At 40.9% G+C, this 14,088-nt stretch overlaps 1 protein-coding gene across 1 annotated transcript in view; it reads left to right on the top strand.

Annotated features, from left to right (window-relative positions):
- LOC135489967 (mucin-2-like) overlaps positions 1-13,904 on the top strand; it is a 32,757-nt gene extending 18,853 nt beyond the window's left edge. Inside the window, exon 2 of the mRNA XM_064775606.1 lies at positions 13,849-13,904. Coding sequence (XP_064631676.1) covers positions 13,849-13,904 — 56 coding nt within the window. The remainder of the gene's footprint in view (positions 1-13,848) is intronic.
- The last annotated feature ends 184 nt before the right edge of the window (positions 13,905-14,088 follow it).

The following is a 14,088-nucleotide window of genomic DNA, read 5'->3' as shown; positions in this document are numbered from 1 at the left end:
CCTACGATGTACGATGTCCACTGTCCACTGCACACTAGCCTGGGTATTAGAAAGGGTAGTTGATAAAACTTGGAATCAGTGAAACCAGGTAACCTGTGCTAAACCATGGAATAGTCAGTATTAAACCGTGGAATCACTGTGCAAGTACCGCGTGAAATCGGGTGCGTTCCTTCCACAATTTATACCCTTCCAACTGCCAATCTCGTCCCAGCTGACTTTATTGATAGCAATTTGCCAGTAGTTCCAGAAACCACCTTTTTGTGGAGGATGACGTCATCATGGAATGCATTTGAAATGCGTTGTTGTCGTTAAAAATAAACTTATATTCACGACGGGCCGCAATTGCAAATATCTAATGATTTCTTTTCAATGAAAGCAAAAGAAAGGTTTTGTGATTGTTTTGTATTCCATATACTAAAATAAAACGTTTTTATTAGAAGAATCATTTTGTATATATAATGCTCTGATTAAGCTTGGTAGATAGGACAAACATGTACACGGGAATCACTAAAAAAATGTGTCCGCTTAGAACTGGTGACATCACGAAAATATCTCTACATCCCTCGATGTGTACATGAAAATGTACGAAATCGCTCACCGTGAAGGAATTCGTTCTCATTTTTCATCTCCAAACCCGGCTAAAACCTTCGGTAATAAATCTTCTTATACGTTTCTTGTTATGTTTAAGATGATGTACGGATAAGTGCCAGCCGGTACTGCATGATGTAGTCAATCTTCTCTGTATCACCCTGATCACACCGCTCCGTAGTTCAAATAGGCCCCATGTGGTGGCGTAGTAAGCGGAGCGCTGATTTGTCCATATTATGGGTGTGTGGTGGGCGTGTCGTGACGTGCATGCCCATATTTGGGAGATTAGTAATGTACACTGGAGGCGAGGTATGACTGGGTTGTTCTAAAATATAGATTGTTGAATCGGAAATGCGACAGATTTCTAAACTACCGTCAAATTCCGATCTGATCATGTAAAAATAAGCTCCAAATATTGATTCGTAACCACCTTAGGTTCCAATGGCATTATTTCATGTTTTTATGCATTTTTAGGACTGATTCCATTGTTTAGCACAGGTAACATGGTTTCACTGATTCCAAGTTTTATCAACTACCATTAGAAAGCGCTGGATCACTGGACTGCTGGATTCACTTGATTGTGACTCATGTATCTCCACCGCCTGGATTGTAGCTGATTGCATGCTGTACTGTAGTGTAGCCTATTGGTAGAAATTCGGTGCATGTTGCAATACTCAGGCTCGTGCAGTCGTTATCACAACTGTCTCTCCGAAGGCTTAGTGGATTTTGCGCAAAGAAAGCAACGAGCGTAATGGGGGGAGCGACTATTATTTTTGACCCCGCCATTGTGCCATCCTAAAATAAGCTTGGGGCTAACACGGCCACAGAATAGCCGTACCTCCATATTGTGGAGGGTGTAATGCTTAGTCATGGGTTCGATTCTTGGGGTTAACTCCTCAAGTACGTAAGCCATGAATCTGGATATTTACTCCTCAATGGGATGGTGTAATGCGTTGGTCATAGTTACACCTCTTACTTCTCAATAGGGGTGTGTAGTGCTTCGGTCATGGGTTTGATTTTTGAGATATTTTCTTCAACGGGGTGGCGTAGTGCTTCAGTCATGGGTTCCATTTTGAGATTTACTCTTTGGTGTGGTGCGGGTCTCAGCCCCCTGTTTACCTCAATATGTAACATACCTTCCATTCGTCGCGCTGGTGCCACCTATCTTGCCCCATGTCACAAGATAATAGTCTCAGTGATTTGCACTTGTAGCTCCTCTATTTATGACCATAACAGCAACTACATGCACAGTTAGATGCTGGCGCCACCTATCAATCCCCATGAACCAGCCAAAATTGATATTCCTAACTACCCTAATGTCACAAACTACCTTTAACTGCCAGTGATTTCCACCGGTAGCGTCCTCTATGACCATTAAGACAAATACATGCTCGGTTAGATACTGGTGCCACCTATCCATCACCATGTACTTAGCCAAACTCATATTCCAAACTAACCTAATATGACAAGATAATAGCATTCCGCGAAGTCACTATTTATAGCTCACAAGGTCATTTGCATAAGATATTGATGACGTTTTAGTCACGTGACAGTCGCACATCGACACTTATTTCTACGCATTTTAGCTTATTTCAAAGTCAATTATCTTTGACCCTGCATTGTTTTTAGCATGAATGATACCATAGAGTCAGAGAGAGAAATATTCTGAACAATTATGTAGTATTTCCAACACTCGGACATGTGCCAGATTGAATCTAACTGCCCTAGTTAGAAAGCCTGAATCCATTACGAAACCGCATGTTTGTCCGACATTGCCTGTAATTCAGCGATGGGGAAATAGAGGGCAGCAGCTGCAGTGACGTCATCTTCGCGGAATGCTATAGTCACTTTAACTGCTAGTGAATCACCTGTAACTAAAAATAGTATTCCATCGCTTCGGCTGCCAGTCCATATTATAAAACCTTATGTACTAGAGTTCTATGTCATGGCTTGTACGTGCTAGGATCGACTCCAGCTTGCGTTTGGCCTACTTTTGCAATGATAATTCCCCATGTAACCACGATCCTAGGGTGACCAGGCTGTGTATTATAGGGACCGTTGCGCTCGTAGTTGCGTTGCGTTGCTTTCTTTGCGTAAAGTCCAGAAAAACCTTATCGAATGTCCCGACATTTACACGTTTGTTTACTAAGGAAGTTGTTCTACGAAAGCCGAGAAGGCTCATTCCAAATTCCAAATTCCAAATGCGAAATTCAGGTCTTACCAATCAAATTGCCAACGTGCATTCCCCTCGATGTGAACAAATCAGAATTTAGATAGTCAAATAATCTATCTAATGCCTGGGCCGGATAAACACTCATTTCAAATGGCTTATTATAAACCCCGAGATGATAAACACGAGATAAGTAATCATTATTTTCTGCCACAAGATTTTCTACTTCCAAGGACAATGACAATCACCATTTCTGATGCTGCTGTCTACTTCTCCATTCAATGATAGTAGGGGGAAGACAATACAAAGGCTACATGCAACTGCATGTTCATCTTGACCACAAAGGTTTTTGCAACTTATCAAGATATACTGTGAGTATAATACCACGAGGTTCAGGATACTGCATGTATCAAGATTATTTTCCCGTAACACATGGCGGTACATATATAGGCCTACACATGATTGACCGATAACACAGGGCATGCACTTGGTGAACGTCTGGTCATCCCTAAAAATAGAGCGGGATAGCCTGACCATCAAAACTAGGCTATAAATTAGGTAAAATTCCACACATTGCACAGCGGAGTCTATTTCAATGGGCAAATCAAAACAAGGATAGCCCCCTACTATAGATTTGGTTTCATGAATGTTTGCCTTTTCAGGTTCCATATTTGCAATACATCCTGTGGCGCATGGTACTCTCAACGTTGTTGTCACCTCGCGATTTCGCATTCCTCATCTTGCGGTTTATAATAAGCTATTTCAAATTACAGAATTCCAAGTTCCAAATGCGACATTACAAATTCCAAAACTCGAAATTCCCAAATCTTAACACCGATATAAAACCGATCACCAATCTGTTTACATCACTGCCGAAGCAAACTGCAACTGGAATATTGTAATTATACGCTATGTGATTGGTCAAATAAAATAAAAAACTGCACGAGTGGCTGATCCTCGTAACCAGATTGCACGAGATTATTTTCCTTGGCCTGAAAACTCTCAACCGAGCGCAGGTCGAGAGCTTTCAGGCCAAGGAAAATCATGGAATGCGATCAGGATCAGAAACGAGTGCAGTTTTTTGTTTATCATATACCACAAATATCGCCATAATATAGCAAGAAAATGAAGGTAAAAAGGCAAGTTTTGTTATTGTTGACCCGAATCCCTCATGACGTGACAAAGTCGAAGAAAACGCACATGATTGTACGCTTGAGTTGACGACGTCACAAACTCATGACATCGTCGTGACTTCGCTACTTGGCTGAATTCCAACGCAATAATGTAAAAAAGGCTGAGAATGAAAATGACGTAAAAGTCGGTAACCGGAAAAACGCCGACCGACCGACCGACCGACCGACCGACCTACTCGCCGACTCTGACTCACTTACGGCATCCCATTCGCGCCTCGTAGCCCGGTAACCGGAAAAACGCCGACCGACCGACCGACCGACCGACTGACCTGCCAACCTACCGTCATAGTGCAGTATCCCTTTCGCTTCTCTATAGCACATGTATCTGTTTAGTGCCCAGCGCAATGGACGTGATGGAGTCCGACGTGTCTGACAGCAGCATCTCCAGTCAATTATACCGGGAAAACGAGTTCACGCGGTAAGGAACTGATAACGATACTCTAAAGATATGCTTTGTCTACATGGTCGGTGGATATAAAAACATGATTTGGGCCTAATCTATGCACTGTAGTTTTTCTACTCGAGTGTCTCGACCGATGCAATGCATGAACTGCAACGCGCAACATGCATTTGTTGTCATTTGACCAGCGCACGTGCGCTTGTTTACAATTTCATTTCACGTGACCTGCTATCGTGGATTGGATATATCACATTGACTTATGAGACCTGTGACTCAACTACGAAACTCCTTGGTAGGTCGGAAGGTCGGTCGGTCAGTCGGTCGGTCGGTCGGTCGGTCGGTCGGCGTTTTTCCGGTTACCGTAAAAGTCGACGGTCTTTCAACATTCAGAGTCTGGATTGCACGAGAAATGTTCTCGAATAAAATATTTTTATTGGAACGTTTGTATTGCACGCTCAGGTCATGCGATAAATGTTTCATGCATCGTTCGCACATTTCTCTCAAAAGATAGCCTGCAAAGTTATGAAGAGCAGTGGGGTTTTTGTTGTCTTATAAAAGTCGGCCCCTGGAGCACTGTCCGTAATTTTGTGTGAAGTTGAAATGCCTTTTGGGGCATTTTTGGGAGGTTTTCGTGGTCTGGTCTGCCGGATCACTTCATTTTTAGGGTATATGATAAAATCACATAATAGGATGTGATAACTAGATCATAGTTAAACAACTTGGCATTTTGAATTTCGTATTTTCCCTTATTGTTACTGATCGGCAGCATACCCCGGAAAACGCACTATGAAATTTCTTAATTTCAGAGTTTAATCATATGAGTACATTGTACGTCAAAGTTCATGAGGAGAATAACATACTAATGAAAGGTTGATCATCAAATTAACAAAGTTGATGGTTATGTGGGGAGGCGTTGCAGAGTTAGATAATAAATGGGCTGGTAAGAACTGTTCCCTCCTAAATTGGCGAGAGTACATGCATCTTGGGATTTGTAGATTTATAGTCAGGTTGGCATACTGACACGACAGTGGTCGAAAAATCATGGAGTACAACCTTAAAATGTGACCTGTTTTGATATGTTGCATTAAGTTACAAAACAGTGTACGCTGATTTTAATGATATTAATAGATATCAATATTAATTTGACGAAAAACACAAATCACGAAAAAAGTTTGTCGAGTATCGAATCTGATCAGGGTCGCCCGGTTCATAAACCAGTCCTACCGCTTACGCCAATCAAGCCATTCGCAATATGGAGGTTGAGACAAGTGACTTATCTCAGATCCTTATGTATACGGATCGAAATGTATACAAAATTAATCTTTTTTCTTCAGAGTTCTTCAGAGTCGCTGTTCTCAACCTCCCTATTAACATCAAGTCAGAGGCGTAATCAATTCTCAAGCTTCGGAGGAGTTACATAAATTATTGATGTATCTATGACGTAGGAACTTCAAAATTACATAAGAAACACACTTTCATCAAACCTTGTCGATCAAACTACGTCTTCTCCGATCTTGGATTGTAAATTACACCTGTTTTATAAAACACCTTCTTCGCATTGACCACAACATTTCGCCTAAAGTACCTGAACCGGGTTCAAAAAGTTCAGCAGTCTTACCCTGATTACCTGGCATAGCGTGTCGCTTGGCTAAATGCCGCTTATTTTGCCTATGCGTAAAATTTAACTATCAACTTTGGCCACTTTTCTTTGTTGGATAAATCCCGACGACCGTTTTTGACACACGTTTTGTTCTCCCGACCATAAAATAGAGAGAAATGAAAAGTATTTTTCCCGACGGCCAATTTCAACTAATTTTTATTTTTTGGGTGCCCCTTGTTTGATTTGAGGCAAGAATTGATTAAAAAATAAGCATATTTTTATTTTATTCCCGCCTCACCCACATATGCTTTGGGTCTGAAGTTTCGTAATCCAACTTATTAAAAATGTGTGGCCTTAATTAACTGTGAACTCGCTAATGTTTATGCTTCTTCTTTTCCCTGGGATATCATCTGTTTCAACCTGCATATGATAATTTCATCCGTCAACAAAAATATATAGTAAAAACAATACATCCCTTGGCGAGATATTCGGACAGGAGACAAAACCAACTTTTCGTAAGTAGCCGGGCAAGTAGTCGATATGAGAGCATTTTAATTGCACTGATGACAAACCAACTTTTGTGATATTAGGTTTTACATTTTAAATGTCAGCAGAATCACTTAATAAGAAGCCCTGACTAAACCAAAAGCCGACTTCCTCTGAGGAAGAGGTGAGCAAGGTCGTAGCGCATGTGCTGAAACATTAAGTTTATGGTTACAATCACAAGGGTCCACATAATACAATATATGGCAAGGAAGCATAAATCCAACACACCTGTTGAAGATTACCATCAAATATCAAAGTACATGTATTAATAGGGTCATCATTTGGCGTAATCCTAGCATGATTGGTTCTCGGATTTATATATTTTGCCAAGTGAAACAACCAAACGGGATATCTGCACGACACAAATGCTTTCTTGGCTAATGCAAATACCACGGCTATTTGAAGCCGTCATTACTCATACCCATAATTGTTTCATTTGTGGCCGTGATATAAGTAAGGAAAGCGACAGATTGGATGTGGTAAAGTGATGTGGTTCGGGGAGGGGAGACATTCACACACGGTCATGCGCTCAAACGTTCTTCAAATGATGCAGACACTAGCTAGCAACGCATTTTTCTAATTTTAGTCTTATTTAATGATGATAATGTTGTTCAGTGAAAACGTTCCAAACTTTCAGAGACTCATGCACCAAGGATTATGCTTCATCTCTCACCATGGATAACGTAAAGATGTTATGTAAATTTCAGCATAGTTATTTGACATTAATTTTGTACAGTTGCCTGTCACAAAATGTCAGTATAAAAAAATCATCTTTTTATGCTTCGTATTTTCATCTTGAGGGCACAGCGTATCGATCACGTACAGGGGTTATTTATTGAACACTTATTGATGCTGATTGTTGTGTAGTGTATCAGCGGTGACAAATGAGGTATTTAAGACAAAGAATTAAGCCGACATCTGATTAGATATCCTTAAAAATTACGTCATCACAGCGGAAAAAGGTCCTTGAATAACGGACAGTTTTTCTGACTAAACATGCTTGAAGTCTAGATCTGTTCAAACCGCCGTTCGCACCCATTTTCACCCCGGTGTTCCGAGAAGGCATACAAGTTCACATTGGGTGAGGTCAAGTATTGGGTTTTAGACAAAACCGAGTTAAAACCAAGTTTATCTCGTTTTAAAACCAACTCTCGGTCCTAATTAGACTACATAAAACTGCCCTAGGATTAAGACCAGATTGAAACCGAGATAAAACCTTAGATATAACTAAGATAATACCAGGCTAAAACTCAAGGATTCGCTGAATCAGTTCTCATGCATAATGTGCTGGTTTAGTCTCAAATGCCTCTCTATTGTTTCTCCGCTGACGGCAGGCTTACTTACTAAGTTGTCCCCTCTTTGCTGAGCAACAGCAACTATTACAGGTAGAGCAATTCAAACATGACTGTTGTTTTTTTTCCTGATATTTGACCTCAGCACAGTCTTAAATCCTAGGACTTAAAACCGACAATGTACATTTGGTAGTGCATTTTGCAAAACTTTTAGCTCTCTCTTCAGATTAAAACTTCCAAAGTTTTATCAGAGTTTTAAAACTTGTCTTAAATCAGTCTAAAGACAGTTTTAACCAAAAACATGTTGGGAGGTCAAATACCAGTTTTAGCTTAAAACTTTCTTAAAGCCGGTTTTAAAATCTGGTTAAACCCAATACTTGACCTCACCCATTGTGACCAGCAGAAGCTGATGTGATGGGAAGACATCATGTAGGCGGCCCAATTCTTAGTTACACGTTACGGGTGTCTTGACAGCCAATGAGAAAGAAGTGCATGTAAGCCAGCTATAAACAACCAAATAGACATGGACTGTCGTCCTTATAGTAAAGCCTATTGACTTCGAATTTCTCTGATTTCTTTAGACAATTATGTCAAGTTATATCTCTGTAATATTCGAGCATTAAACGGCATCCCAGTTATCAACCTTTGACATACATATACATTTTATTTACTATTGACTATGGTATAGTCAAAATAGCTACCACGCTGAAATTCATAATGGTTATGCATCTTTACCTCTTCCCAAAATTAGCCAAATACTAGGTAGATCATGGGACGTTTTTATTGAATAACCCGATATAACTATAATTTTATGACAACAACATCATAAAATTGGAAACAAACGCGCACTCGTTCACACTACTCGCCAAACATCAGTACATTCACAAATAAACGAACACAGTCACAATCAGCGATTCGACAACTACAGCTTTCAACACCATTCATTCACCATCTGCCTTTGAGTCATTATTACTAGGCCATTTACCGATCATGCGCGCTCGATAGCAATCACGACATTGGGAGCATCAATGGAATGAACAGAGTGATAGGACGATGTCCGGACGTAATCTTGGTTACTTTCTCCTTCAACCACTCTGCTCTACCGATCAATATACAATGTACATGATTCTATATAAAAGCGTGGCCAATCAAAACTCCGTTATGTCTGTCTGGCGTAGCGTTACCAACGCGCAACTCCTTGACAGATATGTTACATATCAAAAATGTTAAAATCGCGCATGTTCGCTTGATCGTGGTAGTATTATTTGCTCCTTCTAGAAACCGTGTGAATATCACACTTGCGAATAAGAAACGGAAATCGCGATTAATTGCGAGCATTTTACTACTAAGGGAGGACCAGGCTGCGGTAGACAGAATGACGTTTGCCAGGGCGAAATATGATAAATATATTGATCCTACTACCCAGCGTCCATGGATGATCCACATCATAGGAAGCAGTACAAGAACCGCGCCCCCACCCCTATATGTAAAACATCGCCAGCTGAAGCTGAGCAAGAAGTATAAATATCACGGTGGATTAATTGCGCCAAGGATATAATCCTTGTTCCCAACAATCAATGACCTAGCTGGTCAACCCATTGAGATCGGCCATCAAATTTGCTTCTCACGTGTGCTCCCCAGGTCCATTACCGCTAATGAACTGCACCAGTTAATTCGGCCCGAGGGATGCCTTTTATCTCACGAGATGAATTGTGACCCCGTTTTTTTAATCGTCAATGCGAGACCGAGGAACAGGCGGGTACGATACGTAGCTGGTGCATGTAGATCGGGCAGTCGCCCAATATTTACCATTTTTCAGCCTGGGAGAATTGGACTCTCAAATATGTACTTTTTGTTACATTGTTGGCTTCATTGATGGAAACTTGGCTATAGTCCGTGAGAAATCGTTTGCTACATTCATAACATCATCCATGACCTTTGTATCAACCGGGGTACCCAGGCACGAAACAATTGCAATTTTCAAAAACAATTACGTTTCGAGCAGTGCAGGCGTGCATGAGCTTGCCGCATGGTTGACTTTTATTTCATCTCCCAATGCAAAGCCATGGCTGGAAAACATAGCCAACGACTTTGGCCTACTCTTAAACGTACACCCTACCGTCATTTGACATGGCTAACGCCGTTCGTTTCGTGGTCGTTTCAATAAAAATGACACACACGACTCCCCGGCCCGCTGATACTAGAGAAAAATTGCCGTTTGCTTGTTTTTGACAGATTTGTGATATATAATTGAAGTATTCTCATATGGTAAACACACACCTACGCTGAATTAAAGTGCAGCGAATGGGAAACCTGTTACACGCACCAATTGCATACAGATAACGCCCCCTTTGAAATGTCTCATTAAAGGTCTTTGTTCATTGACAATTGACAATCATATGACGCAAACACGCTCACCAATGTCGTGATACAAATAACGCAAATGTTCAAGATCACAATGATTATCTTAAGATACTAACATTAACCCTTTCTGCCTACCAGTAAGAGTGAGGTAAAAACCGGTACCATCAATGGTCATGGCACAGTACCCCCCCCCCCCCCCCCCCCCGAGGACAGTCTTATGAACCGAAGCGGGATTTCAGACACACACAACAGCTCAAATCGATTACATGCTCTCTCTTCCCCACTGCTACCCTCTCTGAGCTCACCTAATTGGCGAGACGCAGTAATTGGCAACAGACAATACCATTAGTTGATGGCGTCACATGAAACCATTTCCGATGTTTATCCCAAGTGAACTAGCAGGTGGAGGGTCGGCACGGAGCATTGATTTAAGTATATCAAGTCATTAGTTAATGGTGATGGATATTGCAGTCTTCTTTTCATTACACGTTGCTGGTTGTACTCCACCGCATTTTTGACCGTAATGATATAACCAGCTGCGACTTGAAACCGTCACAGCTGCATGTATCATCTCTCCCCGCTGCAGTCAATCGATTTCCTGGACATTTACAAAATGCGGTTCTGAATTGTCATTACAAAGGGGACATGAGGATCGTCAGACATCGAACAGACGATGCCGGCGATTGTTCCTCTCAGTATAGGCCTAGTGAACAGTGAAGGGATTCGGACAGTGTCAGCAAGGCACTGTCCACTATGGTTACCAAAGCGCTAGCAGACGACAAGAAGAATTTGAAAACACTGGCAGATTTAAGAGTGAATATTTTCCGTTCTATGGCACTCGACGTGAATTTCAAATTCAAATTTAAATTCAAATTAAAATGAACTTTATTAGTCAAGATGTAAGAATTATTTTACATAGGTACATGACATATAAAGTATGATAGCACAATGTAAATACATGAAACAGGCAATACTAAGCTAAACATCAATGAATTAATCAGAAAAATATCTAAATCAAATGCATTTAAAAATCAAACAACCAAATAACTTCTTGTGATAATAGATTCAAAATACCCCCCCCCCCCATTTTTGTTAATTTCACAATTTTCCACAGAAAGGCCCCTAGGATATGACTCATACTCACGTCATGACCCAGTAAACAGTATGTAAAGATCTGTTTACTGTCAACCCCCCCCCCCCGAAAAATACGATTAATTTTCCTCCTGAGCTTTAGCTCGAATTTCTTTCATATCATGCCTGTCACATTCAATTATTACATGAAACTCCGACCCTATCGCACCTGAGGTACACAATGAACATACCCGTTTTTCCATGGGGATATCTTCCTCCTCCCAGACTCAATATCAAAGTTATGATCTGATACACGAACCTCCTAAAGTTAGCGTTAACCACTGAATCTAAATACCGTTCTCTTCCGAAATTGACCTTAAGAGAAGAATATAACTCCAACTTACTTTTGCATTTAAGTTCACCAATCAAAGTACGTTCTAACGAGTCCCTAATCTTCAACCTCATTTTCCCCACAAACGAAGTGTTGATTGCATTTAAATCTAAATCTACCAAGTCAACCCCTATTAACTGTAAGTATTCTAGTTGGAAAGTCAAAATAACTGGATATTCCACATTGCAAATTCTTAAACTCAGCTCTCATAGCTAACTGAGCTAACTCATTATTCTTTGATGTAGTATGATGTATAAAATTTACAACTGATACAAAAATAGTATAAGATAAAGGAAGACGTCCCAACTCAGCAAGAACAGCAACATTACACATTTGACGCCGGACTCCTAGGGCTGACTTACAAAACCTCATATGAACCAATTCATGGACAAAACGCCCACCATAAACCTGCTTTCTAATTGGGTCAACTGTGGGCTTACGACAAAGATAAACACCCCAAACTTCAGAACCGTACAGAGGTTTTGATTTTATAAAAGAATCAAATAACTTTGCTGGTTGGTATTGCCAGATGTTAACTCATATTGATGTAGCTGTCCTGAATACAATGGAATACGTAGTGAAATCAGTACACTGTCACGACTGTCCGCTATGGTTTCACCATAATCATAGCAGAAAGTCATGACAGTGTCTACATGCAACCACAGCGGACATTCTGCCTCTTATCATTGGATTTTAAGTCACGTTATGAAACTCCTTGAGCCAAGTGCTTGTTGTCACATCTTCCTCTTCTAGTGTACATGCTACACAACACAGCCCGAGCAATAATCATCACAATTCAAGCAGATTTGGTAGATATAAGCACAATTTGTGCCCTTAGTTACATGTAGGCGTAGGGCGACAAAAACACTGATTTCAAAACTTATTCAGGACAGCTTCATCAATATAAACCTAAATATACAGATGCATTTAAACTATCATCGAGAAATACCAACCAGCAAATCCACGTCGAGTGCCATAGAACTGGAAATATTCGGGGTTGAATCTGCTTGTGCTAATTTTTTGCTGTCGTCTACTATAGCGCTTTGGTAAATATATACAGTGGACAGTATTTTGCTGACACTATCTAAATCCTCCCGCTGGAACCAAATCTTTATTTTCCCCTCTTGTTGTGAGCCACTATTCTCCGTGATTGTAATACACTGGTGAACGGGCCAGTGTTTTGGCTTGACCATGGAAAAGATTAGCACAGTCAAATGAAGTTGCCTTTCAATGTCACACGGTCCTTAATGCTCGCTATTGGTAAGGCGACCAGTCCAACACGAACCTGGTTTATCTTGATCAAGCTGCTTAAGTCGACGTTTCTTTTTGAACAGCGTTCCAATTATTGTCAGCCACGCATTATTGTTCCGTATGATGAGGTGAGAAATAGTGTTAAAGAAAGACTGTCAACCCAGCACGATCATCTTCGAGGGAAACAATAAGTTTCTATGATGTAAATTTGTCCATTTTTTTCAATAGCCATGACATTAGGAGGAATGATTCCTAGGACATACAAGTCGATTATACATTTCTTCTTGGACCAGCGATACACCACATTGCTATCAAACATTTCCGATCACGACAATCAGTACCGACCTACTCTTGCTAGTGCATCAACAGAGTGTCAACGTAAGGGAAACTGCGATACACTAGGAATGACATCGAACATACAGAAGTTATTATAGCAAATCACATCACTTCAAGAGCTGGATACGATTATAATTCATAGTCAAGAAGATCCTGCCGAATCTGGTTAATCCATCCTAAGGAATTCAGGCGTTCTTACACTCGCTGCCCTCCCTGACTGCGCACGCGCCATCGCTTCCTTCCGTCACTCTCCAGGGCAAGTGAAGTGAACATCGAACACCGATTTCCACAGGTGTGCTTTTACTGAAAACACATACCAGTGATTACTCATTAATCAGTATTGGTCTTCAGCAACCCGTCAACACGTCAATAGTCAAAACGATTAACAATCCGTGGCGAGAAATAATCTAATGGCACCCCGGAAGGCGTATTCTTCCCACAGGTTTATCCAGGTGGATCCCTTAGTAATCATCCGTGATTGTTTCCGCATTTGTAAGGAAGGCTGCTGATTGCCCCTTTTGCCTACTTCTCAAGCTGAGAGCCATCAGTTGATGAAATAGCGCAATGGAATGGGGTTTCTCTTTCAGGAATTGTTGCCAGTAAAGGCATCAAATCTCGTTTAAACCTCATCATATTGTGATTGCAGGCTACACGCCACCAGAAGATTTTAAGACATTTTCAATTAAACATCCACTGCCATAACATTTTCCAAACATCACACGCGAACCTAAGCCCTGAATCGTGGCGAACAGATTGAGTAAACAATGTCCCATAAACTTCAGACCCTCCAAACCAAGATCACCCGTCAGAAATTCTATTGATTTCTGCTCTGGTTGGAGGTGTGCCTTGCCAGCTAATATTAGTGGGTTATTGGCTCCCTAAATAC

The sequence above is a fragment of the Lineus longissimus genome, chromosome 6 (genome assembly GCF_910592395.1).
Source record: "Lineus longissimus chromosome 6, tnLinLong1.2, whole genome shotgun sequence".
NCBI classification, from domain to species: Eukaryota; Metazoa; Nemertea; class Pilidiophora; order Heteronemertea; family Lineidae; genus Lineus; species Lineus longissimus.
The sequence above is the reverse complement of the archived record's forward strand: the minus strand, read 5'-3'. Positions and strand labels throughout refer to the sequence as shown.